At 36.9% G+C, this 26,342-nt stretch overlaps 1 protein-coding gene across 8 annotated transcripts in view; it reads left to right on the forward strand.

Moving 5' to 3' along the window:
- Window positions 1-2,567: 2,567 nt before the first annotated feature.
- Window positions 2,568-26,342, forward strand: part of TTK (TTK protein kinase) — a 47,211-nt gene continuing 23,436 nt past the window's right edge. Inside the window, exons 1-11 of one of the 8 annotated variants that reach the window (XM_042939221.1) lie at window positions 10,874-10,890; window positions 11,742-11,876; window positions 12,098-12,238; window positions 15,617-15,839; window positions 16,416-16,522; window positions 19,180-19,323; window positions 20,041-20,155; window positions 20,315-20,387; window positions 20,482-20,573; window positions 22,275-22,365; window positions 23,345-23,465. In XM_042939221.1, coding sequence (XP_042795155.1) covers window positions 12,100-12,238; window positions 15,617-15,839; window positions 16,416-16,522; window positions 19,180-19,323; window positions 20,041-20,155; window positions 20,315-20,387; window positions 20,482-20,573; window positions 22,275-22,365; window positions 23,345-23,465 — 1,105 coding nt within the window. In that variant the 5' untranslated portion in view covers window positions 10,874-10,890; window positions 11,742-11,876; window positions 12,098-12,099. Of the gene's footprint in view, window positions 2,686-10,787; window positions 10,962-11,046; window positions 11,111-11,741; window positions 11,877-12,097; window positions 12,239-15,616; window positions 15,840-16,415; window positions 16,523-19,179; window positions 19,324-20,040; window positions 20,156-20,314; window positions 20,388-20,481; window positions 20,574-22,274; window positions 22,366-23,344; window positions 23,466-26,342 lie in introns of those variants that run through there. The other 7 variants (XM_042939223.1, XM_042939227.1, XM_042939228.1 and 4 more) reach the window with 7 other exon arrangements.

Below are 26,342 nucleotides of genomic sequence, written 5' to 3' on the forward strand. Positions count from 1 at the left end.
AAACACATTCTATCTCTGTTACTCCTCTAGTGCTTGGCTTTGCACAGTGTTATTTGTAACCCTAAACATCCACTCTTGTTTCTCACTCCATTCACACCCCAAGGAAATGCTTCCCCAAACCTCTTATGCTAGGACCTTGGAAACAAAAGGCACCTGCACCCATGAGAGTTCGTGGGTTGTGCCATGGCCAACAGCAGAAACGGACATTGCTTCAGAGGACTGTTAGTGGTAGAAGTGCTTAGATTAGAGAAAGACTAATTAACTAGTCAAGTTCTTTCTCTTAACATCATTCCCAGTAGTGTGGAACATCCATTTGCTTGCTTCTCTTTGTGTTTCAGTGTATGGGTCAGAAGACCCTCACCAATTAATATGGTATTTGTAACAGCACACATGGCTGTCCAATATGGTAGCCTTAACCACATGAGGTTGTTGGGGCACCTGAAATGTAGCTACTCCAACAGAGAAGTGCTGTAAGTGTAACATAGACATTGAATTTTGAACATTCAATGTGAAAAGAAGAATATAAAAAGCTTCATTAATTGTTATTATATTGATTACATGTTGGAATAATATTTTAATATGTTCAATTAAATAATATACATTATTAAAATTAATTTTAATTACTTTAAATATTTACTTTTCATTTCTAAATTTTTTAATGTAAAAAAGTAGAAGTTATGCACATAGCTTGCACAATATTTCTATTGGATGGTGCTAATCTAGACATAATATTTATAAAATGTGATACTGATTCTTTATTAACAATTAAATGGATATGCAATGCTAGTATCGTAAATAGCTTTGTTTTTGTTTTAATTGAGATATAACTGAAATACAACATATTACTTTCAGGGTTAACAATTGTCATCATACATACTTATACATTTTTTTTTTTTATGAAGAGAACTTTTAAGATCTACTCTCTTAGCAACTTTTAAATATTCAATATAGTATTATTAACTGTAGTCACTATACTGTACAATTGCATCCCCAGAACTTATTTTTTAAGTAGAAGTTTATACCTTTTGATCACATTTACCTATTTTTTCCACCCCTCTTCCCCTACCTCCTGCAACCATCAGTCTGTTCTCTGTATCTATGAGTTTGGGGTTTAGGGTTTCTGTTTTGTTTTAACATTTCACATATAAGTGAGATAATACAGTATTTGTTTTCCTCTGTCTGACCTATTTCATTTAGCATAAAGCCCTCAAGGTCCATGAATGGATAGTTTTATTTTTATAAAAATGTTTAATAAGATTTAATTAATGTTTAAAGATGATTTAAAAAATCAACTTAGGGGCGCCTGGGTGGCTCAGTCGGTTAAGCGGCCGACTTCAGCTCAGGTCACGATCTCGCGGTCCGTGAGTTCGATCCCCGCGCCGGGCTCTGGGCTGATGGCTCAGATCCTGGAGCCTGCTTCCGATTCTGTGTCTCCCTCTCTCTCTGCCCCTCCCCCGTTCATGCTCTGTCTCTCTCTGTCTCAAAAATAAATAAAACGTTAAAAAAAAAATCAACTTAATTTAATAAACTTGATTAAAATTTTTCATATGCATTGATCATAATTTGTATTTTGACTTAATTTTAATATATATAATTTGAATATTTTAGAAGAAGATGACTTTTTAGGAAAATATATGTAACATAATCATAATTTTTATATCTATTTTAATTTTGCTGAAAATATATTCAAATTTTGTACTCAATATAGTTGCAACTAATTTTTAATCTTCTCGCTCTTTACTGTCAATAGAACACAAATAATGTAAAAATCTTAATTAGAGTAATATAGTGAGTTACCTTTTTCTAATGAAAGTAAGAAAAATAAATGTATGGAATGAATTAACTTATAAATGATTTATAAATTATATATCTTTATGTTATTATTAATATAAACATCTATGACCCATCAACAAAAAAAATCCCTAAAAGGTAGTGTAATAATTAAACTCAAATGTCTTTTATGTTTTGCCAACTGTCAGTAACACCAACCATAGCTTTAAACATGTATTTTATTTTTGTTATTATGAGTGTACTGCTGTTTCAGTAGGAGGAGAGAACATATTTCATCTTATAACTTGTTAGCCTGACCTATATATAACATTTAAGTATTTAGATATATGGTCATGTGGACCTCTATTTGTACTCTTGCTGTGGAGCTCGCAAATGTTAGGGGTGGACCTTTTCTGATCATCCCAGGGTAACCAAGAATTTCTAAGTAAGCATGATTTTCTCCATGGAACCACATCATGTGAAGCTTCCATGGTTTCTGGGGAAGCTTTAGAGCTGAGAACATTCGTTTGGCCTTCTCAAGGTCTTTGTGACCCAAATAGGGTGTCCAGCCTAACTCATCTGCACATTTACGCCTGGGCCTAGATGGAAGGGGTGAATCTAAGAAATTGGTGGGGAAGAGAATAAACCTAATGATGTTTTTGCATATGTGTCTTCCTACTTTTGCCTTTTCCAGACTAAGTTAAATAGCCTGGTTGGCAATTGCTGAGACAGGTTTAAAGCCAATTCAGAATTTCTGAAATATATGCAATATCATGGCCGTGGTGCCAACTTTGGTAGAAACTGGGTCAAAGGGTGGAGTAGGAGGAAGGGATGTTCTTCAAATGGAACACTCAGCCGTCTGCCAACTAAGCTATGATTGAAGAGTAAGGTTCTTGGAGAACACAAAGGAAAATTGTGAGTGGTGTTGTTTATTAAGTTGATTCACATATTATTTTAATAATACATGAGAAGGGACAACCACAAAATGTATCAATCCAATATGAATAGAACTATGAATTATATCTATCCCTGGACAAGCTTTACTCAACTTTGAAAATTAGTAACTATTTTCAGTAACAAAAACTGTAGAATTATGAGTGGTCATTACGGCAGGAGTAAAAATGGACTTGGAAGCGGGAATCCAGAGTCCTAGTCCTACTTTTGCTATTTTCCAGTCATATAACCGAGGGTAAGTCACTAAACTGATCTAATCTTCAATCTCCTACCTGAAAAATGATGAAAAATATGTTATGCCTCTTTCATAAACTGATATGAGGATCAAAATGAGACACTTTGAAAACTGTAAAGTTATTTACAAACAGAAAACATCATTTTTTGTTTCACTCTTGATATTTCCTTCAGGAATTGGGACTGATTTCTATAATAGCTATTATCATTACATATTGATATGAGTTTATTTAATGTGATTATATTGTAGGATATATTTTTTCCCAAATGACTACAATTCAGAACTCTAAATCACCAATTATTTTTTTTTAACGTTTATTCATTTTTGAGAGACAGGGAGAGGCAGAGCGTGAGCGGGGGAGGGACAGAGAGTGAGGGAAACACAGAATCCGAAGCAGGCTCCAGGCTCTGAGCTGTCAGCACACAGCCTGACGCAGGCTCAAACCCACAAACCATGAGATCATGACCTGACCTGAAGTCGAACACTTAACCAACTAAGCCACCCAGGTGCCCCTAAATCACCAATTATTAAATATCCAAACTTTATTAAAGTATTATTCCAAAGAAACTTAATTTTTTTTAACCTCATCAATTTTGCTAAGAGTGTTATATTTCCCCCTTGAATTCCTATTTCTCTTTCCCTCTTCTTTCACTTAAAAAAGTCAGATGACTTATTTTCTATAAGATACTTATGTTGTCAAAAAAAATTACCATTTACCAATGTCTGCTTTTCTTCTGTCTCTCCTTCCTGCACTCATCTACAGTTGATGGGGAAGGTGTCTCCTAATTTTCTCATCTTGAGTGTTTTTACAGAAAGGGACTCTTGTGGCTCTCTTCTTCACCCTTGAACCATCTGTGGGTTCCACTCTGACAAGACTAGTTCGGCTGTTGGACACTCCCTGTGCAATCTTGCCCTATCAGATAAATCAGGGAGTGAGCCTCTGACAGGTACTGCTGTCACTATCCCGGGTGTCCATGGCGCAAAGTGGCACTCTAATCAGACCCTGCGTACACATGGTTGTGCAAGAGGCTATGGGTGGGTGACTTTTTCCTCACCCTAGATAAATGCCTCACTGATTCTGTGTGCTCAGAGTCCATGAAATCCTTTCTTAAGATTTGAAATAAAAGAGAATGTTATGAAAATATTAAGGCATTACTCCTATCACTAATAGATAGTAGCATTTAATTATGTAAGAAAACTTCAGGCACCCAAATATTAGAATAAAATAACGTATTAAATTCTTTTATTAAATGAGGAAAGCTCTTGGTCACTTTATGTATTCAGGTAATAAGTTAATTCAGGCTCCTCCCAGGCAATTCAATTAGAAGATAATTTTAAATAGGATGGGTAGATAGATGGATAGATAGATAAGAAAAGACTTTAACCACTCTGTGCCTGATATAATAATTTAAAATAAGTTATTTTAGAATTTCAGAACACTGCTTATAATGTTGATTGTCACAGCTCTGTGTTACATAGTTAATTATATGTGTTTTAGTTGTTATAAATGTTCTGTAGTAATTCATGTTTATGACTTATTTGGAATTATTTATTCCAAATAGGTGACCAGTCCCTTAGTATTTTCTTGCCTCAGAGGCAAGAGGTAGCAAGATTTCTAGAGGACCTGGTGTCTGTCTGGGGATACACAGAATGCTGTATCTTCAGCACAGATCCTTTAAGCCTTGCTCATGATTCCAAGGCCGTGAATGTGGACCAAAGCAGCAGATTCCCTGAAAATGTCCCAGCGCTTCTCCAGTAATCACTATGAGCAAATGATTGATGATGACTGGAGCCTCCCAGAATCTTGGTCATACATGAGACACAGGTACAGCCCAATTGTTGCTGAATTTCCCACCAGCCTGTAAGAATAGGACATGGAGTTGGATTTCAAGTGATTTATAGATTATAAACAAATATGATAGTTTTGCACTTTTGAATTTGTGAACTACGATTCTGCAATTCCTATGTTATGGCTTTTAGCATACACATTCACGAACTGAACAAGGGATTAGAGAGAATTAATTATTAATTCCTGGTTTGAACAAGAAGTTATTGTTGTGTTGATGATCTTAGAATACCTAGGTTTACAGATATATGACAGTAATCTTCACTTATTCTTTGGCCCTTTAATTGTGGAAACACAGTAACAAAATACAAAAACCAAACTTTATTTTGAAAAAGCACCATAATTCCATCATGCAAATAAAGCAACTGTTTTAATGCTGTGTATATCCTTCCAGTCAATATACGTATATAGTAACAAGTAACCTGTGTTTCCAATTTGAGGAGTATCATGGAAGAATTTCAGCAAAATTCTTGAAAGCCCAAATTCCTTCCTGCCCTTGATAGAATATCCTTTGGTGTGATTGGCTTTTGTGTTCCCTTTGGTGGCCTTTAAATTGCTCTTGCTGCGGACTGTGGCCTCTGTTGCTGCTGGCTGCTTTCTTACCAAGAGTGTGGGTGGCTTTATGTGATATGAAAGCTTGTCACTGCTGAGTTTATTTAAAGATCTTCTTGTGCATCAGGATAGCAAATCTGGGGTGTAGCTCCCATAGGTTTATACCTGTTTGAGCATGTCTGGGAAATTTGTGAGCAGCCTACTTTCCCAGGGCCTGAAAAGCCTATGGAAAATTCTTGAGTTTTGTCTCCTGCTTGGACTACTCGGAATTTGGGGTAAATTATGAGATCTCTGGCAGAAGTCCAATTAAAAGGGGGCTATAGTTACCTGGAAAAGAATTCATCCTAAGGTTGGAAGGAGGGAGACCTAATGAACTCCCCAGCATCAAACCCTTAGTCAACAGAGTTAAATAGAGATTTTGATTATAGCTTTGTGAATGTCACATCTGTTCTCAGCCCAGTCCCATACATTCATGTCTGGGTCCCAGGCCAAATGAGGACTGTAAGTAAAAACTGAAAGAACATTTACTGAACACTTCATAAAACATGAAGGTGTACACACATATGTACTGCATTGTTTTTGACCCCTCAGATTGAATGTTACAAGTTGGAGACAGACAACCCCAATTTGCCACAGATCACCAAATTTTAGTTCTGCGAACTTTTAGGAACTGCAGCATGTTGTAACATCCTTTGTGCTCAGTGGAGTAGCAACAGGGTTTGCTGAAGAAGGAGATGCTTGGAGGAACAGGATCTGGAAAAGAAGTGGTGGCCGTCAGAGGAGAAATGTGGTATCTAGTAAGGCTAGATTTGTTTCTGATCACAAGTAAGACATCACTTATGACTCTGAGAAATGCTAAAGGGAACATCTTAGGGGTTGAGAACCAGCATTATGCAACTAGGGGTAATCATATCTGAGATCTGAGTAGTCTTCAAGTTATGCTATATGCACCTGTAGGCTGGCGAGATCCCTTTGGAGCTAGATAGTGGCTCACAGTAACCACAGACGGAAGGTGCTGCTACGTTTAACTATGATCTTGTCAAAATGGCATAGGCTCTTAGGTTTTTTTGTTTTTTTTTTTAATTTTTTTTAACGTTTATTTATTTTTGAATAAAGCATGGGAATAAATGCTTGAATAAAGCATTTATTTTTGAATAAAGCATTTATTTTGAATAAAGCATGAAGCATGGGAGAATGACCTGAGCTGAAGCCTGATGCTTAACCGACTGAACCACCTAGGCACCCCTAAATGCCTTTCTTATGTAGCTTCACCTGATAAGAGTTCCGACCATATTTGTTTTTAAGGTTGTTAGTTTGAACACTATTATCCATGATGGAGAAAAAAGAAAAATAGGAATCTTATTTTTCTTCTGTGATTTGTTAACATGACCTGTTGCCTGGATAACTAAATAGTACCTGATATTCAAGCAGTGATCCTAAACTGTTACTGCTGTTTTCCCTGTCAGAACATTATCTAAACTGTCATTGCCATTTTTCTTCATAATCATGAAGCACTTTGTTGGCTGCCCTTGCCCCCCCCCCACCCCTTTTTCTTCTTTTTCTTTTGGAAAAGGGTTGGTCCATTCTGTGATATGTAGCTTTCCTGCTGTTATTTGTACAGGTTCTCACCGTCCTTATAGCTTCACACCATTCCTATATGCACCCAAATCAGGTATACTAATGAGTTTTTATCCCAGAATAAATCACTGTAAAGCAGTTCATAACCGACTACGTTCTGTAAAAACTTACAATTGATTAGAAATTTAGCTTCTGCACATGCACAAAGTAAATCCAACTATGGGAAACGGTTTCTGGAACCAAAGTTTGGGACTTAGTGAACTCATGTAACAATGACTTCAATAACTGAAAGAAAAAAAAGTCGCCAGGCTCTGCGCTAACAGCATGGACCTGGAGCCTGCTTCTGAGTCTGTCTCCTTCTCTCTCTGCCCCTCTCCCACTCATGCGCGTGTGCTCTCTCTCTAATGTAAACAATGAACATTAAAACAACAAATAAAAGGAACTGTGCTAACAGAAAATCATCAGATTAGCAGAAAAGTGACATGATGATAATGGCAAAGTCACGTGGTCCAAACTTTTATTTGTGTCAAAAAAAAAAAAACCCAACAAAAAACTGAAGCTTTGCATCTTAAAGTCATAGCCTCTCGGTGAATTGTATTGTTTTGTGGAAGGCTTGACTCTGAAAATAAACAAGTTTATTCACTGTCAGGTGAAGTTGGTTTTCAGACAAACTAGTGATTGTGGTATGTTATCTTGACTGGAAAAACCTCATTTCTTCACTCATCTTTGGAGGTGGCTCCTCATTGGTCTGTGATTCCAATGGATGAACAACAGTTAAGGATCAAAATTTATTTGGATAGGTGAGTCAGAAACATTGAATCTGGGTAAGGTAGGAGAGCCACAGACACCCTCATACATAAATGTATAAATACTGCAGTGGAATTATTCATCCCCAAATGGTACATTGTTACATGCCTCCCATGAAAACAATCAGTAAAACATTTAGCCAAGAATGGTACCCACTTTTATTTCTGAATAGCTTGTTATGATAATCTGTAAATGAATAGTTGCTGAGAATTGTGTAGAACACAGTACAAAGGTTCTTCAAGCACTTACAGGAAGTTTACATGGTTACTTTCCTGTCCCCAAGAAGTCTACAAGTATAGTAGGAGAAATAGGAATCTGGAACACTCTAATGGTTGTGTTATTATTTAGCTAGCATTTATTGAGTGTCTACAATGTACCAGATACCATTCTAAGCACTAAGGATACTGTAATGAACAAAGTAGACAAAAATTCCTGCACTTATGGAGTTTACATTCTAGTGGGTAAGGGGTGGAGAGTCAGAAAATAAATAAGCTAAATAAGTGGGTCAGATAAGTAAAACTATAGGATTTTTTTTAGACCACTGATGGAAATACAGTGTAAACCACATATGTAATTGTCAATTTTCCATTAGCCATATTTAAAAAGAAGCAGGTGAAATTAAATTTCAATAAATTTTTTATTTTGGAAAAAATCTTGGTTTACAAAGGTTGCACGTGTAATCCAGAAAGTTGGTGTATAGGTTTCACTCAATTTCCCTATTGTTAATATTTTATATTACCGTGGTATATTTCTTGAAATTAAGACACCAACACAGATACATTACTATTAACTAAATCACAGTTATTATTTGGATTTCATCAGTTTGTCCATTAATGTCCACTTTCTGTTCCAGGATCCAATTCATGATACCATATTGCATTTAGTTGTCATGTCAATCTCCTCTAGTCTGTTACAAGGGATACTAATTTTCATAATATATTTTAATACAATATATAAAAATATCACTTCAGACAGTGATCAATATTTTTTACATTATCCACAATATGTTTTACATTATTTTTTCATAATAAGTCTTCAGAACCCAGTGTGTATTTATACTTACGACATATAAGCACTTTCGTTGAAAGTACTTAATCTGCATTTAGATCTCACAAGATTTACAGGTGAACAAGTAGATTCACATACTCAGGTTCTAAACATGCTTAAAAGTCTTCTAATAATTGCACTGAATATCAGTTTTTAAACTTAATTAGTTTCATTAATTAAAAAATTCAGTTCCTCAGCTGCACTAGCCACATTTCAAGTGTTCAATAGCCATATATATGTAGCTAACAGCTACCATATTGAATAGTGCAGCTCTAGACCACTGTAAGGATCTTTGGCTTTTATTCTGAGTGAGACAGCTCTGAAGGGTTTTGAACAAAGGAGTGATATGATGTAATTTAAGAATATTTTGCTGTGCTGGAAAAAAAATTGAAGTGTGGCAAAGGCAGAAGCAAGGAGATCAGCCAGGAAGCTATTGCACAAATCCAGGTGAGTGATGGACTAGGGTGGTAGCAGTAAAGGTGGGGAGAAGTGGTAGGATTCCAGGAGTACTTTGTTGGACCTAACACAATATGCTCTTAGATTGGATATGGGGTCATGGATGACGCCAATGATTTTGGCCTAAAAATTAGGACAATGAGATTGTCTTTTACAGAGATTTTGTAAGCAGCAGGTTTGGGGGGTAAAGGAGAAGACCGGGGGCTCAGTTTTGCAATTTTGAGTCTTAGGTGGCTGTGAGACATTTAAGTGGAGATGTTAAGTAGGCAATGAATACAGGAGTCTGGAGTTCAGGGAACAGAGTTCAGCTGGACATATACATTTAGCATATAGCTGATATTTAAAAATTAAGACTAGAGATCACGAAAGGAATAAGTGTACAGAAAGAAGTATTAGGGTGAGGTTATTCAGCAGCTGTATTTTTAGGAAAATGCAAGTTTTGAAATCAGGTCCCAAGAGATCAACAAGAATTGGTGGAATAATCAATTCCTTGCAATTAAAAAATTCCTTGCAATGATGCAAAGGTAACAATTAGCCAACCATGCTACAACGGATGATTTTGCTCAGCTGAAGTGAAATCACATAGCCAGTAGATATGGAAAGATTCATTAAACAAGGAAAGGCTTTCTTGCTGGCTAAGTGGCCAGCAGACCCGCGAATGTGAGGATTCTAAGGACAGCTTTGGCGTTACGTGACAGCTGTAGTTAGTTTCTACACACACACAAAATCAACCAGCCTGTTCGACCATACAGCGTATGTCCTAATGCTGGTACAACAAAGACACCTCTCCCATTGGCAGAGAAAAGTGTTATCTTGGATCACAACCCCACTTCAGCACAGAGGCCTAGCACGGGTAGATTACTAGGGAGGTGCCCTTTCCCTGAAGGCACCTGAACTGTTAAATGGGACAAATTCGGAGGCAGGGGTCTGTCTGATCGCGCAAATTCAGACGCAGCAATCCCGACAGCTGGTGAATTCTGTGCGGAATTCTGACAAAGAGGAAGGCGTTGGCTTAAAGAGGAAGTGCGGAGTTACTTATTTTAGGATAGTGGAAAAGCGTTTAGTTGAAGCTCAAGGACAATAAGCACTGAGATTCTCGAGCTGGCCGCAGGGCTGAAAGTAGCCCTGCGAACGACCCTTTCTTGCCATCTTCTCCCTAAGCCGGGCAGTGAGGCGCGTGAAGGACACAATCGCGTGGCAGTGAGGCGGAAAGGGGCGGAATGGGGCGGAATGGACCGATTCACAGGGCATCTTTTAGATCCCAAGCAACGTCCCCGTCGCTATTTTCCTCTCATCAGTAGCTCCGCCCAGAGGTGGTTCGCTCCCCGGCAAAAATTTGGCCTGGTTAAACAGGGAAGTGCAAGAAAGCCAGCTCAAAAACACCTCCCGAACGCGCATGGAAATCGAGCACCTCGCTACCGCAGGCGCCCCGCCCGGGGTTAGAGTGTGAGACACTCCCAAGACGCACTCCGCGGATCACTGGGGGCGGGGCATTGCCAACGCACGCAAGCCAATCAGAGAAGACGTTTTCACGTGACGAGAACTGAGCAATAAGCAGACGCGAAGATAGCGGCGGGGAAATTCAAACGTGTTTGCGGAGAGGGATTTGGGTTCCATCTTTTCTTCCCAACTCCGCTTTCTGGCGGTGAGTTCTTCCTTGGGGGCACACCGAGGAACGGCAGCGGCCCGTGTGTAGGCTGTTTAGCGCGAGGGTCGGTGAGTGGTGAGGGCGAGGCAGGGAGGACTCAGAGCCTGGTAGGAGACGTGGGGCGCGGCTAAACGAACTGGAGGGGGAGGGGAAGTCTCGCTGCTTCCGCCAATCCACTGGGTGGTGAGAGAGGTTTTGTTGACCCTGGAAGCCGGAGGTGGGTGTGTGCATCGGGTGTGGCACCTGGGGAGAGTTTGGGGGACAGGAAATCCTCTCCCAAAAGGCACGCCCTCTCGTCTGGTTTTTTAGAAGAGAGCGAGGAGATGGTGGCCCCTTTCTGACAGTTACCTTTCGAACCTGACTTCAAATAGTGGTATCTAGCTGCCTACTTTATCACCCCTTTTCATTGTCAAACTCGAGGTCAGGAGCGGCATTGATATCAGTTACCCTGGGTTACTGGGTATTAACCTTGAGAATCACAAACCTGAGATTGATAGGAAGAACGACTGCAGACACTTTGCACCATCACCACCATGCAGATGAGCAAGTGCTCAGTAGTGTAAGAATACAGTAGATTCTTGGTTTTAGAACGATTGAGATAGCAAAGCATAATTATGCCAGACATGCATAAGAACAAGACTGCTGATATCCCATTTATCAGTAAAGGGTTATGATGTTGTACATGTTCTGCTTTGGAAGCACTTTGAGTGTGCAGGTTTACTGGCATACAGAGAGTGAATAAAAGAATGGTTATTTTCATTACCAAAAATATTATGTCTATATGTCATTACCAGAATCCAAGCAAGCATTCCCTCACATTAAAAAAATAATAATAAGTGAATTTGCAGATGGCCCAGAGAAAATAATTCTGGAAAAAGAGTGAAAGGAAATTGTGGAAGAAAAATGGAAAGTTTGAAAGCAAGGAGGGGTAGCAACGTCTGTGTTGTGCAATGACTTCGTTGAAGTTCTTTTGGGAAGAAAAGGTATATGTGGCCTATTGGAAACCTTGCTGGACAAATTACAAGGATGTGCTGTTGTTTTTATCCACATAGCTTCACAAATAACTCTAATTAATCTGTTTAGATGTGTTCGTATAACTAATGCTATAGTCTTCTGGGTAAAAAAAAGGCTAGTTGAGACATCTTTTTTTTCTTTAATGCTAGTAAAAAGGAATGATATGACGTTTACTTTTTTTATGCCTTAGAAATGGAGGCCGAAGATTTAAGTGGCAGAGAATTGACAATTGATTCTATAATGAACAAAGTGAGGGATATTAAAAATAAATTTAAAAATGAAGACCTTACTGATGAGCTAAGCTTGAATAAAGTCTCTGCCGATACTACAGGTGAGTTCCTTTTCTTTGAGTGCCCTCTAATGTAAAGGAATGAAGTGTTAACCTTGTGTATTCACAATTGTAATTTCCTCAGTAATTGTTCTTTACCAGTTAGACTACAGACACTTTATAATTTAACCCTGCTGTTTGGAAACGTTCCCACAATTTTCTGCTTTCTTAAAAATGGAAACTTAATATAATTTATTACAGTGTGCTCTTAACTCTTCCATTATTGTCAGCTGTTATTTCTGCTGATACACATGCCGGCAGTAGATATGCCATTTTTTTTCCATTCCATTTTTTTCTGTAAACTGAGAAGATCTCACCAATTGCAATGAAATTATGTATAAACTTAAAGTCAAACACTCAATTTTTGATAGGGGAGAATCTTCCTATTACTACCCCTTTTGTCCTTTTCTTCCTTGTTCACTCTGTTCCAGCCACAATGGCTTCCTTGCTGTCTCTACTATATACTAGACCAGATCCTACCCCAATGCCTTTGTTCTTGCTCTCTGCCTTAAACGCCACTCCCCAGATAACTGTCTACCTTTTCCTTTTCCAGGTCTGTTCAAAGGTCCTCTCATTGATGCCTTTCCTCACCCACCTATTTAAAATAGCAACCTGCTGGTGTGGGCATGTGACACCTCTCTTCCTTCTCTGTATTATATTTCTCCATAGCACTAATCATCTTGTATCTAATTTACTCATGAATTTGTTTATTGTCTGTCTCTTCTACTAGAATGTGAGCTCCATGAGGGCATGATTTTTATCTGTTTTGTTATATCTATAGAGCTTGGAATGCTGTCTGACATGCAATATGTACTTAAATATTTATTGGATGATTAATGAGTAGAATGTGCCCAAAGTTTAATATGAAAAGTTAGCTTATAAGCCTAACTCTTTCTATATTTCACACTGTTGAGGTTGTTTGAAAAGTGACCTTTGGATAAGTTTGTTATATGTATACTGACCATTAAATGAGTGAAGGATTGAAAATAAATGGAAGAACCTGAAGTCTAGTCAAGATGGCAGATCATATTCACTTGAAACAACCTAGAAACTGATCGTTTTGGTGTTAAACAAAATCTTAGGAGAGTATCACCATACTTTATTAAATGTATTTAAATAATGTTAACAAAGCGTGAACACCAAGATGAGTCTTTATTTAAAATCCTTCGGTCATGGGGCGCCTGGGTGCCTCAGTCAGTTAAGCATCAGACTTCAGCTCAGGTCATGATCTTGCGGATTGTGACTTTGAGCCCCATGTTGGGCTCTGCGCTGACAGCTCAGAGCCTGGAGCCTGCTTTGGATTCTGTGTCTCCCTCCTCTGTCTGCCTCTCCCCAGCTTGTGCTCTGTCTCTCTCTCAAAAATAAATAAACATGAAAAAAAAATTTTTTTTTTAAATATCCTTAGCTCACTCAAACATGTAAATACTTTTTTTTTTTTTTTTTTTTTAAGTTTATTTAACACTGTCAGCACAGAACCCAACATGGGGCTTGATCTCATGAACTGTGAGATCATGACCTGAGCTGAAATCAACAGTTGGTGGCTTAACTAACTGAGCCACATAGTCAGGGGCTCCAAGACTTTTTTTTTTTTTTTTTTTAAAGTTCATTTATCTTGAGAAAGAGTGTGCGTGCGTGTGAGCTGGGAAAGAGCAAGGTGAGAGGGAGAATTAGAATCCCAGACAGGTTCCATGCTGTCAGTGCAGAGCCCAACTCGGAGCTCGATCCCACAAACAGATTATGACCTGAGCCGAGATCAAGAGTTGGATGCGCAACTGACTGAGCCACCCAGGTGATCTCCAAACTTGTAAATACTTAACATATATGGGTAACTGGGACATAAGACAGTATCATAAGTATCAAAGATACTTAAAACCATGATTTATAGATGGGAAGAGTATGCATCCACTACACTGCATTGCAAAATATGTTTGTCATCAAGTGAACACTAACAATATAAAGATACAATTTAAGTTCTGAATAGAAGGAGAATGGTACTCAGAGGCATGGGGAATACATTTACAAACACAGTGGTTTTTAGACATCTTGTAAACTAATTTGCTAGGACAACAATGGAAGGGAAGTAAAAAATGGAAAGTGAAATTAGTATCAGTCCAAAGTAAATTAAAAAAAAATTTTTTTTTTAATGTTTATTTTTGAGAGAGAGAGAGAGAGCGAGCATGGCAGGGGCGGAGAGAGAGAGGGAGACAAAGAATCTGAAGCAGGCTCCAAGCTCTGAGCTGTCAGCACAGAGTGTGATTCAGGGCTCGAACTCAGAAAGTATGAGATCATGACCTAAGCCGAAGTTGGACGCTTAACTGACTGAGCCACCCAGGTTCCCCAGTCCAGAATAAATTTAAAATAAAAAAGCAGAGTTAAAGTTATGTTTTAGTAAAACAGAAACTGTAATTTTGTTTATAAAAGCATAGATTTAGCTCTTATTGAAGGTAACCAAAACTTATAGAAAGAATGATAGTTTCTCTGGGAAATCTGTGTTTAATATTTAGTAATGACTAAAATATCCTGAACAGGAGACTGACATTAATTCAATTTGTCTTTTTAAAACAATTGACAGTAAAGAAAGTAAGAAAATAAATTACAATCTTTATGGAGAAATATGGGTAACTTGGAGGGAGAAGAAAATAACCATACCAGTTACTTATCTTTTATAAATTGATTTTATTTAATTGGATTAAAGGTAAGTTTGAAGTCTATGGAGATAATGTTGGATGGATGAAGTTGTAAAGATTATGTTGGGAGGAATAAGGTGATATGTTTAAAAATTTTTAACGAATAAGTCATTGATGAATTTTCTGACAAAGTTGTTATAGGTGATAGTTGGGGAGGTTTAGGTTTTCTTTGGGTAGTTAGGGGGATGAAATAGAATTATGCTGCTACAAGATAAAATTTTTTTAGACTACATAGGGTTTTCTTTTTTTAATGTTTATTATTTTGAGAGAGAGAGAACACATGCAAGTTGGGGAAGGGTAGAGAGAGAGGGAGAGAGAATTCCAAGCACGCCCTGCTCTATGATGAGGGCTCTGTCTCACAAACCTGTGAGATCATGACCTGAGCTGAAATCAACAGACGCTTAACTGACTGAGCCACCCAGGTGCCCTTACATATGGTTTTTTAAAAGCTATAAAAAACTAGCTTATTTCCAAAGTTTTTCTTTCCTTCAGAATATGTAACTTTTGGAGTAAAATAAACTCTTATGAAGACATATATGCAGGAAATATGTTGCTTACATTTATATGAATTGTTAAGGTTTTTAAAATAAGGAGTTTATGTATATTTATATTAAGAATATAAATTACTAACTTTAATTTGAAGAAAAAGTGCAATTTGGCATTTCTTGTGGCATATTTTCTTCCTCTAATTCAGATAACTCGGGAACTGTCAACCAAATTATGATGATGGCAAACAACCCGGAGGACTGGTTAAATTTGTTGCTCAAACTAGAGAAAAACAGTGTCCCTCTGAATGATGCTCTTTTAAATAAATTAATTGGTCGTTACAGTCAAGCAATTGAAGCACTTCCTCCAGATAAATATGGCCAAAATGAGAGTTTTGCTCAAATTCAAGTGAGATTTGCTGAATTAAAAGCGTAAGTATTCACTTTTGAATTATGTTTAACTAACTACATTACATAGTACACAACTACATTATAAAAGACATGTTGTTAGTATTAATTGTAAGAAAATTAGTATTTTTTAACCAAATCCTTCTGTTTATAATGAGCAAATGAATATTGTAAACTCTGTTTACTATGTATATATTTCCACAAAAGTTTGTATTCTGGACTCTGCCTAGAAAGATGTTAAAAATTAACTTATTAGTATTTAATTTTACACAGAAAAAAACCAGAATCCCATGTCCTTTGGAAAATTGAGGGGCGCCTGGGTGGCTCAGTCGGTTGAGCGTCCGACTTCAGCTCAGGTCACGATCTCGTGGTAGGCGAGTTCGAGCCCCACGTCGGGCTCTGGGCTGATGGCTCAGAGCCTGGAGCCTGCTTCCGATTCTGTGTCTCCCTTTCTCTCTGCCCCTCCCCCGTTCATGCTGTGTCTCTCTCTGGCTCAAAAATAAATAAACGTTAAAAAAAAAGAAAATTGAATAAGGAGTTATCAAACTTAGGTAGCTGTGCCCTTTTTTCTAAAATTTGACTCTGAAATCTTTTTTACAGTATTCAAGAGCCAGATGATGCACGGGACTACTTTCAGATGGCCAGAGCAAACTGCAAGAAATTTGCTTTTGTGCATATATCTTTTGCACAATTTGAATTATCACAAGGTAATTTGAAAATGTCAAGTCCAAATTTGAAAAATGTTAACTTCGTGCTGTAACTCACATTCTAATATTAAATCATACATATGAAGTAAAAATTTGAGGCTAAAGGCATGAAAATTGATCAGGTGAGAGTATGGGGGAAGAATGCCACCAAAGTGTAAATGTAGAGAATGTTTCTTATACTAGCTTTTCTACTTGTAACAGATAATCCAGAGATGTAAGTGAACATCGTGTTTGTGCCATTGATTAGATTCAGGAAGCGTCTAAAGGAAAGTGGCTTTTTCATTGAGTATTTGTGCGAGAGAAGCATATAAGATACTTAAGTTAGTGCTTAGATAAGCTTTCCTTATACTATGGTTTCATAGTACTAAAATATATACACCAAAATAAAATTGTAGCATTAACTGGTAGTTCTTCTTTTTAATTAAAAAAAAAAAAAAAAAAAAGGAAACTGCTGTGGAAGCTTTATTTCTTGTTCTTTTGATTCTTCATAGTCTTGAGTTTTTGGATAGAACTATGGCAATGTCTTCCTCGCATTTTTAGCCTGCCCATTCCTTAGTCTTTTCTTTTTCTAATTTTCTGGGGCTTTTGGATCCATGAGGGCTTCAGTCTGCCCTCTGGCCACATGTTACTGTTTCCCTCTGTCTTGTTTCTGCTCCAACCCTAATCCCATTTGTTACCTGTGATGCACACATTATCGCTAGTGTTTTGGTTCAGCCAGAGTTTCCATCACAGTGCCCAAAGCAGGGCTCAGTCACTGGCATGTATTTCCCAGGATTGAGGTTAGAGAAGAGCACTGTAATAGCTCAGGAAATGGTTTGAAAACCGTTAACTTTTACGTGTTTACATGATTTCTGAGTCCTAGTTATCTGAATCACCTCTAATCTATCCTGTGCACTGTCAGGTGACTTTTAAAAAAACCATTCCTTTTCTGCCTAGGAACATTGATTCCTCCTTGCTTGTTCGAGGAAGTTTGGCAAGGCCTTTAGTACCCTCTCTCTCTTTTTGTCATTCTACTTAAAGCATTTGTTGAAGTATTGTAGCCTATCAATAGCAACTACAAGTTTTGTATCTTTAGAACACACAAATATTGAAAACCTCAAATTTTGTTATCTGTAAAAAAATCTTATCACTCAAGGTCAAAATTGCAGTTATTTTGGACAAGATTATGAATGGGTTTTTAGGAAGTATGCACATCTCTGAAATTCTATGTGCAGTTTGGTGTGTATGGTTAGAGGACATTTGGTATTTTTTTATTAGACTCTCAAAGGGGTCTGTTACTTTATTAAGCTCCCTAATTACTAGTTTTTATCTAAGCCTACCTTCTTTTGCTGCCCTAAAATGCTTAAATTGTGAAATACCACTACTCTGAATAAACATATACTTAGCCACTATCAGATATGTTTAAATTCTTAAAATTTGTAAACTGTCAGAAGATAGAGATTTCCTAATCATTTTTAAATCCTAAGTGCCCAATGGGGCGCCTGGGTGGCTCAGTCGGCTGAGCGTCCGACTTCGGCTCAGGTCATTATCTCACCGTCCGTGAGTTTGAGCCCCACATTGGGCTCTGTGCTGACAGCTCAGAGCCTGGAGCCTGCTTCGGATTCTGTGTCTCCCTCTCTCTCTGACCCTCCCCCGTTCATGCTCTGTCTCTCTCTGTCTCAAAAACAAATAAAAAAACATTAAAAAAAATAAATAAATCCTAAGTGCCCAAGTGTGTAGCATAGCTGAGTTGCTCCCAGAAATGCTGATAACACATTCCATATGATACATGATGTACACATTTGACATTTTAAATCAAATTCTAGACAAAATATATTGAGTAAGTTGGCAATTGAAAGAAAATTTGGTGGTTTATCTGTAGTCAGAAAAATAATTATGGTGGTGTCAGTTATTTTACATTTGGGGGGCGGCATAGCTAAGTCTGATAGCTAAAGACTAGTCTTTATTTATTTATTTATTTAATGTTTGTTTATTTTTGAAGGAGAGAGAGATAGTGTGAGTGGGGGGGTGGGGGGACAGAGAGAGAGGGAGACACAATCTGAAGCAGGCTCCAGCCTCTGAGCTGTCAGTACAAAGCTCCTCACGGGGCTGGAACCCACAAACCGCGAGGTTATGACCTGAGCTGAAGTCGGACGCTCAACCGACTGAGCCACCCAGGCGTCCCTATTACTATTTTTTAAAATATGAATCTTTTGATGGAGGATTCCCTTTAGCAAAATATGTCATCCTTAATAACTAAATGTTGTTATGAATGATTATTATACTGCATTGTAACAGATTGATGCTCTTGGGACTGTAGTAACATCTAGAGCTTAGTTTTTCCTTTTACTACATCCCCTAAGTTTCTGTTTTATTTAGTTTTTGCTGCCCCCGCTTTATACTGCTTTGTTATATTCCTTTTACTTCTGAAAATGGGCAGTGTTGCTAAAACGAATGCATAATTATGTTAACTACTTATTATATAAGTAAGCTATTTGACAAGAATTCTTACCAAAAGAGAGAAATTGCTTTTATTTGTTTATGAGATAAGGTATGTGAATCTTGGAATAAATATTTTTACCTAAGCCTTTTAAATTTTTTCCCTAGGTCCTGAGGAATAAGTATCTGGGGAATGAAGATTGCTGCATTTAAATGACAAATTTTTTTTACTTTGTTAGGTAATTTCAAAAAAAGTAAACAACTTCTTCATAAAGCTGTAGAATGTGGAGCAGTACCACTGGAAATGCTAGAAATTGCCATTCGGAATTTAAACCTTCAAAAAAAGCAGCTGCTTTCAGAGGACGAAAAGAAGAGTTTATCAGGTAAGGGTATTACTGTGTACTACTACTTTTCTGTGGTAGATTGTCCGGCAAGAAAGAGTTCAGGATAACATTTTAAAGAAAAATACCATCTGTGTAGAATGATCAAAATCTCAGATTAAATTTCAGATGTAAAGGAGGTGTAGGGCTTTTAGAAGTACCAAAATCTTTATTAACCATGTTGGAATTTTTTTTTTTTTTTTTGCTAATCAAACTCATTAGTAAATTAAAAAATTCAGTCTAAGCAAGAGAATGACTTTTTAGAAATAAGGAATATACCTTTATTCTGGGGAAACAATTATGTAATTTTGAAACCATTACATGTATACTTAGAGAATTACCTTCACAACATCTTCATGTCTGCATATCTTATTTGGGGACAAATGTTTACTATGAATTATCTTTTTTTTTTTTTTTTTCTTTTTTTTGAGAGAGAGAGAAAGTACAATGGGGGAGGGGCAGGGAGAGAGGGGGACACAGAATCCCAGAATCCAAAGCAGGCTCCAGGCTCTAGGCTCTGAGCTATCAAGCATAGAGCTTGATGTGGGGCTCAAAATCATGAACCACGAGATTGTGACCTGAGCTGAAGTCAGACTCTTAACTGACTGAGCCACTGAGGTGCCCCTGAATTATCTTTTTAAGTATTCATATTTGTGAGGTTACTTTTTGTGTATTTCTTATGTCTTTATAAATTTAATTACAATTTAAATTTTTTTATAGCATCTACAATATTAACTGCTCAAGAATCGTTCCCCAATTCACTTGGACATTTACAGAATAGGAACATCAGTTGTGATTCCAGAGGACAGACTACTAAAGCCAAGTTTTTGTATGGGTAATGAAACTGAATCTGTTTTTTAAATGTTCATCATACATTTATGTTATTTATACATCTACATCTGTACTTTAGTGTTAGAGTAATAACATTAGCAGTTAATGGCAATTCCTATTAATATTATTCTTTTAAAAGTTGGGGTATTTTCTTCCTGTATAGAGAAAACTTGCCCCCTCAAGATGCAGAAATAGGTCATCGAAATCCCTTGAAACAAACAAAGAAAGCTAAACGGGTAAGTTATTTTTAATGTACCTTGATTAAAGTGATAGTGGTGAGGTCTATACTTATTTCCTAGTTGGTTACTTAATCTTTCAAAACATTTCTAGTCATGCCCTTTTGGAAGAGTCCCAGTTAACCTTCTAAGTAGCCCGGATTATGGGAAGACAGATGATTCAGTTGTACCAAGTTTTACAAAAAGGTATGTTTGAATTTTAATTTTTTAATTTGTTTTCAATACTTAAAGATTGATGACAGGATGGTCACACAGTTTTTTATTGCATAATAGTAATTATGATTAAGTATTTTTACTTAGTATTAAAGGTTAGGGACAAAGGAATGAGTGGGGAATGTGACTTTATTTTGCTTTTCACTCATTAAAAATTAAAGAAATGGGGGCACCTGGCTAGCTCTGTTGGTGGAACATGTGACTCTTGATCTAGGTAAGAGTTGTGAGTTTGAGCCCCATGTGAGGTGTAGAGATTACTTAAAGGTAAAAATCTTAAAAAAAAAAAAAAGGAATGATTAACAAATTATGGAACATGGAGGAAAAAATATTAAATCAATATTAAGCTTAAAAGATATATGCAGACATCTTTGGGGTAAAAACTCCTAGTATCTGGGCATTTCTCGCTTATGGGTAGTTTCTCTGGTAAGAATCCGTTTCTTATGTTTGTGAAAGTCTTCATAGCAGGGGAGGAAGGAGGTCTAGGAACAATTTCTTTGCTAGCAAGTTCAAGGAAAAGAATAACTATCAGTGGGAAAGATGATTAATTCACTCATTTGCTACAGAGCCCAGGGCATCAAGAGGTGGGGCAGAGCAGGTAGAGATGAAATATTGTTCATCACGTCCAATGTGTTCTCCTTTCTTCAACCTGGATATTTATCCCCTTAAAAGAAGCGGGAATCTAGTTTTCCATCTTAGCTAAGGGAATTATTCTGGTCTGTTCTTAACTCTAACCATTCTTGGTAACCTTATTTCTATTAGAAAAAGCCCCTTGGATTCCAGAGAATCATTTTGCAAATAAACTTCAGAAATACAACAGGTTGTTTTTATCATTTATTTATTTATAAAATGTTTATTTATTCATTTTTGAGAAAGAGAGTGAGCACACGTGTGTGCACAAGCAGGAGAGGGTGAGGGGCAGAGAGAGAGGGAGACAGAAAATCCCAAGCTGGCTCATGCTGTCAGCGCAGAGCTCAATGCAGGGCTCAAACCCACGAACTGTGAGATCATGACCTGAGCTGAAATCAAGAGTCATTGGATGCTTAACTGACTAAGCCACCCAGGCGCCCCTGATTGTTTTTAGTTGGCATCTTTAATTAAAATTTGGTTATACTTAGCACTTGACTAAAGATAGATACTAAGCATATTTTGGTTGTCCAGAATCTTATGAGATGACTTTTTTCTTGTCTCCATTTTAAATACCTCTCCGAATAATAAAAGGAGACTTTCTCCCATTGTAAAAAAATAAAAATAAAACAAAACCAGCCATTTTCTTGGTGCTTGCCATGATACACTGTGTGGTTGGCACTGTGGAGGCCTATGGAAAGGTTTATACTCTAGTCCTTTTCCTTAAGCTGCTTGCATTTCTAAGTGTGGTTTCACCTACATACTGCTGTCCCCTTCTTTACCACATTCCTACTTAGCCCCAATTGTTACTTATTACGTTATGAAGTACAAAATCACCTACCACTTATCTGTCCTTTTCATCATTGCCCAGCACCTAACTTCATTACATTTGTACTACAATCATGTTATTTTTAAAAATAATTTTTCAAGAGATCTTTCCAATTAAAAAGTGTATATATTGTTAAGAAGTCAATTTTAAAATGGAAAAAATAGCACATTAAAAAGATTAATTTCAAATTAAGCATTAAAACTATTTTGGTTTGTGGGTAGCAGACAGACCTCTGGATCAGAACGCCAAGATATGATTGTACCTGGATCTAAATCAAGTGGAAATGATTCCAGTGAATTGAGAAATTTAAAGGTATCTTAATTTTTAAATCTTTATATGGAGCAAGGTTTCCTGATCTAGGATCCATGGAGTTTTTCCTGGGGAAGGGGTCCAACAGTGTTCCTGAAGCCCCAAGAGATACAGGACCACTAGTGGGAAGTGGTACAGAAGTCCTAAACTGTTCCTCCAAAGTTGAGGAACATGTACATTTCATGTAGAGAAATGATCAATGATCTCCTGGGATAACTTTGACATAATACTTATCATGCTTATATTTAAACAGACTAGTTGGGTTTGGGAATAGCTAGGGGAGTCATTCCCCCCAAATTCTGTTTCTTGGCTGGTGTGTTTAATCATATGTTCTGACAGGACATCTTATATAGCAATGAGAGTAAATTGTGATGTGTCTTTGTAAATGCAAAGACTGGAAACAGTTTTAGTCTCCTACTGTTCTTATTGTACTTGAGTTCAACCCCTGGCCTCACAATGTGGGTCTTTTCAAGTTTATATTTTTTGTAATTCATCTTTTTCATGGTCTATGCTTATTATTTTAACTGATCATAGCTACCTTAGAGAATAGTGCATAGTTGTTTAAGAAGTTTACTTTTTGGATTTTAGAATAACTACTGTTTTAGACTTATGCAAATCTTAATTTTCACTAATGTTATTTTGGGGATAAAATACCATCATAGTCACAAAATAATGAGGCATGTCTTATGTTATATTCAAATTTTCAACCTCTCTTTTTAAGTGATTATATTTTATGAGTTGATTACGTCCATTGAAAGCACATTGGCCAAATTTATGGTTATGGCCAGTTCCACTGTTCTAGTCAATAATTCAAGAAGTTAATCTTTTCTCAGTTTGTGAGTCTATATCTGATTATAGTAGATAATTTTCTTAGCAATCTTTTCACATAGATGAGACTTTAGTCTATTGAACACTAAGACAAATTTGTACTATTACTGTTTATGAGACTTTATTATTTTTATGTCTTATTCTTTTCGTGTAGTCTATTCAAAATATCCATTCCAAGGAACCTCTGATGTCGGATGAGAAGAGTTCTGAACTTATTACAGATTCAGTAACCTTGAAGAATAAAACTGAATCAAGTCTTCTATCAAAATTAGAAGGTAAGAGAGACAAAATAGGCTTTTATTAATTAAGAATAGCACTCTGGTGCTTGTGAAAGTTGACCAGCCATCTACAAATTACAATGTAAGACTATATGTCCCTTTATCTTGTATGTCAATTGAATTATATAGAGTCTATGAAAAGTGTTGAATTCTGTAGCAGTGGAAGTTTATTTGGCTAAAAGCTGTGTAAAAGCAAGAGTGGAGGGAAAGTACATTGGGGCTGAGTTAGGTTTTTCAGTTGGCTTGACAAATACTTTTCTGGAAAAAAACACAAGCTGTATCTTTATGATAATTCTCTTTTTTATCAGACATTTGATTTTCTACTATATGAGTAGTATGATATGTTCTAAGGGGATATAAATGAATGAAACAGTCCCAAGGAGATTGCCATCCAGTGTGGGAGACAGACTGATAAATATAATGCTGTGTAGAATTTTAGAGGGCATATTGAGAAGCACATAAATAAAATGCTGTGAGAATTCAGAAGAAGGAGAAATGTGAGGAACTATTTGGTTTAGGGTAAGAACATGTTTTATGGAGAAGAAAGGTGAAGAACTATTTAGGTTTAAATAGGAAGAAATGGCAATGATAGAGTATTTCAGATGGAGGAAATAATGAAAACAAAAGAATAAAATATTTTAGGAACAAAAGATAGTCTATGCAGAAAACTATAACAGGTCATACAGAAGTAGAAGGTAAAACTAGGTAAACTGAATTCCACGCTTACATTTTTTTTTTTTGTAGATATCAGAGTACCATTAGAGATTTTTGAACAAGATCATGAATTGGATGATCCTTGTCCAAACAAAGTTTACCAGATTGACTAATGGTTTTCTTTAATTGGACTGAAGAGGAAAACTGGGACATACTAGGCTTGTTGAGACTCTTTGGTTTCCAGACTGGAACTTCCCTGGTGTTAGCCCTGAAAAGTTCTATATATAGCAGAATGACCATCAGTTCCCAGCAAACTGAGACTGTTATTCACCCTAGAATGGTTTATTTGCCATTATTTTGATTTGGAATAGATTCCTTTTCCTAGTATTTGAAGGATATTTTCATGGCATCTATCATAAACTGGTATTACTGAAAAATTATCTTTACCAAATATGCTTGTTAGTAATACTAATCTTATACCTAATTTAATGTTTTTCAGTAAATACTTGTTGAGTACCTATACAGTGCCAGTAATACTTTATTATATAGTAAAACTGCCAATTACAAAATCACCCAAATCATGAGAGTACGGTCTGTTGAAATATCATTCCATTCATACGCGTTTGAGTGTATCCAAAGAGTGGGGTTGTAGGGTCACAGAATGTGTGTATGTTCAACTTTGGCAAATAGTGCTAGTTTTCTAGAATGGTGGTCCCTTTGACTAGCAGGGATGTTGCTCTTGCTCCATATTAGTCCCAATTGTTTTATTGTTGGTTTTTAATTTTAGACATTTGGATGCTGCTAAGTGATATCTTACTGTGGTTTTAATTTGCGCTTCTCTGATGGTTTATGATGTTGAACATCTTTTTTTATGTTTATTGGCCATTTTGATATTCTCTTGTGAAGTACTTGTTTGAAACTCTTGCCAGTTTTCTATTGGGTTTTCTTTCTTTTTCTCATTGATTTTTAGGAGATATTTATATCATCTAGATACATATCCTTTGTTGCATATGTGTGTTGCAAGTAATTTCTCCCATTATGTAGTGAAGACTTTTTAGGAAAATAAATTCTTTTTTTTTTTTTTTTTAATTTTTTTTTAATTTTTTTTTTTTTTTAACGTTTTATTTATTTTTGAGACAGAGAGAGACAGAGCATGAACGGGGGAGGGGCAGAGAGAGAGGGAGACACAGAATCTGAAGCAGGCTCCAGGCTCTGAGCCATCAGCCCAGAGCCTGATGCAGGGCTCGAACTCACGGACCGCGAGATCGTGACCTGAGCTGAAGTCGGCCGCTTAACCGACTGAGCCACCCAGGCGCCCCGGAAAAGAAATTCTTAATTATTATGCATTTTAATTTATCAGTCTTTTCCTTTGTGGTATTTCCTATGTCTTTTAACAAATCTATGCCTGCTCCAAGATTGTAATGATATTTCTGCATATTTTAGATGATTTATCATTTTGCCTTTCACATATGGACTTACATTCTAACTGAATTTAATATTTGTGTATAAGTAAGATGACGTATCAAGATTCTGTTGTTTTTTTCCCTCATGTGGATATCCAGTCGGTCCAGCATCATTTATTGAAAAGACCCTCTTTTCCCGTCAGTGAATTATAATGTTTATTTATTTATTTTTGAGAGAGAGACAGAGAGTGAGCAGGGGAGGGGCAGAGAGAGATGGAGACAGAATCCTGAGCAGGCTCCATGTTGTCAGCACAGAGCCTGACGTAGGACTCAAAACTCATGAACCATGAGATCATAACCTGATCCAAAAGAGTCTGATGCTTAACTGACTGAGCCACCCAGGCGCCCCTCCCTTAGTGAATTATAAATTAGATATCCTGTGATATCTGGTTTTGGATTCTTCTCTGTTCCATAGATCTTTGTGCCAATACTATCTTATTTACTGCAATCAATTGAAAATCTTCCAACTTCATTCATCTTCAAGGCTGTATCAGCTATTGGGCCTTTTGGGTTTCCATATAAATATTAGAATCTACCAGATTCTTTTTTTAAAATGGGATTTTTTTTTATTGAGATCCTAATGGGACAGGTTGGCATTTATCAGATAGGTTTTCTAATCCACTAATCTGGCATATATCCCTTCATTCATTTAAGTAGTATTTAAGATGTTATTGAGAACTATTTTCTGTTAGAGGTTTTTCTTCTCTTTTGCTAGAGTTCTTGCTAGATACCTGGCATTTTCAATGCTGTGATGGTG

This window comes from Panthera leo, chromosome B2, assembly GCF_018350215.1.
Source record: "Panthera leo isolate Ple1 chromosome B2, P.leo_Ple1_pat1.1, whole genome shotgun sequence".
NCBI lineage: Eukaryota > Metazoa > Chordata > Mammalia > Carnivora > Felidae > Panthera > Panthera leo.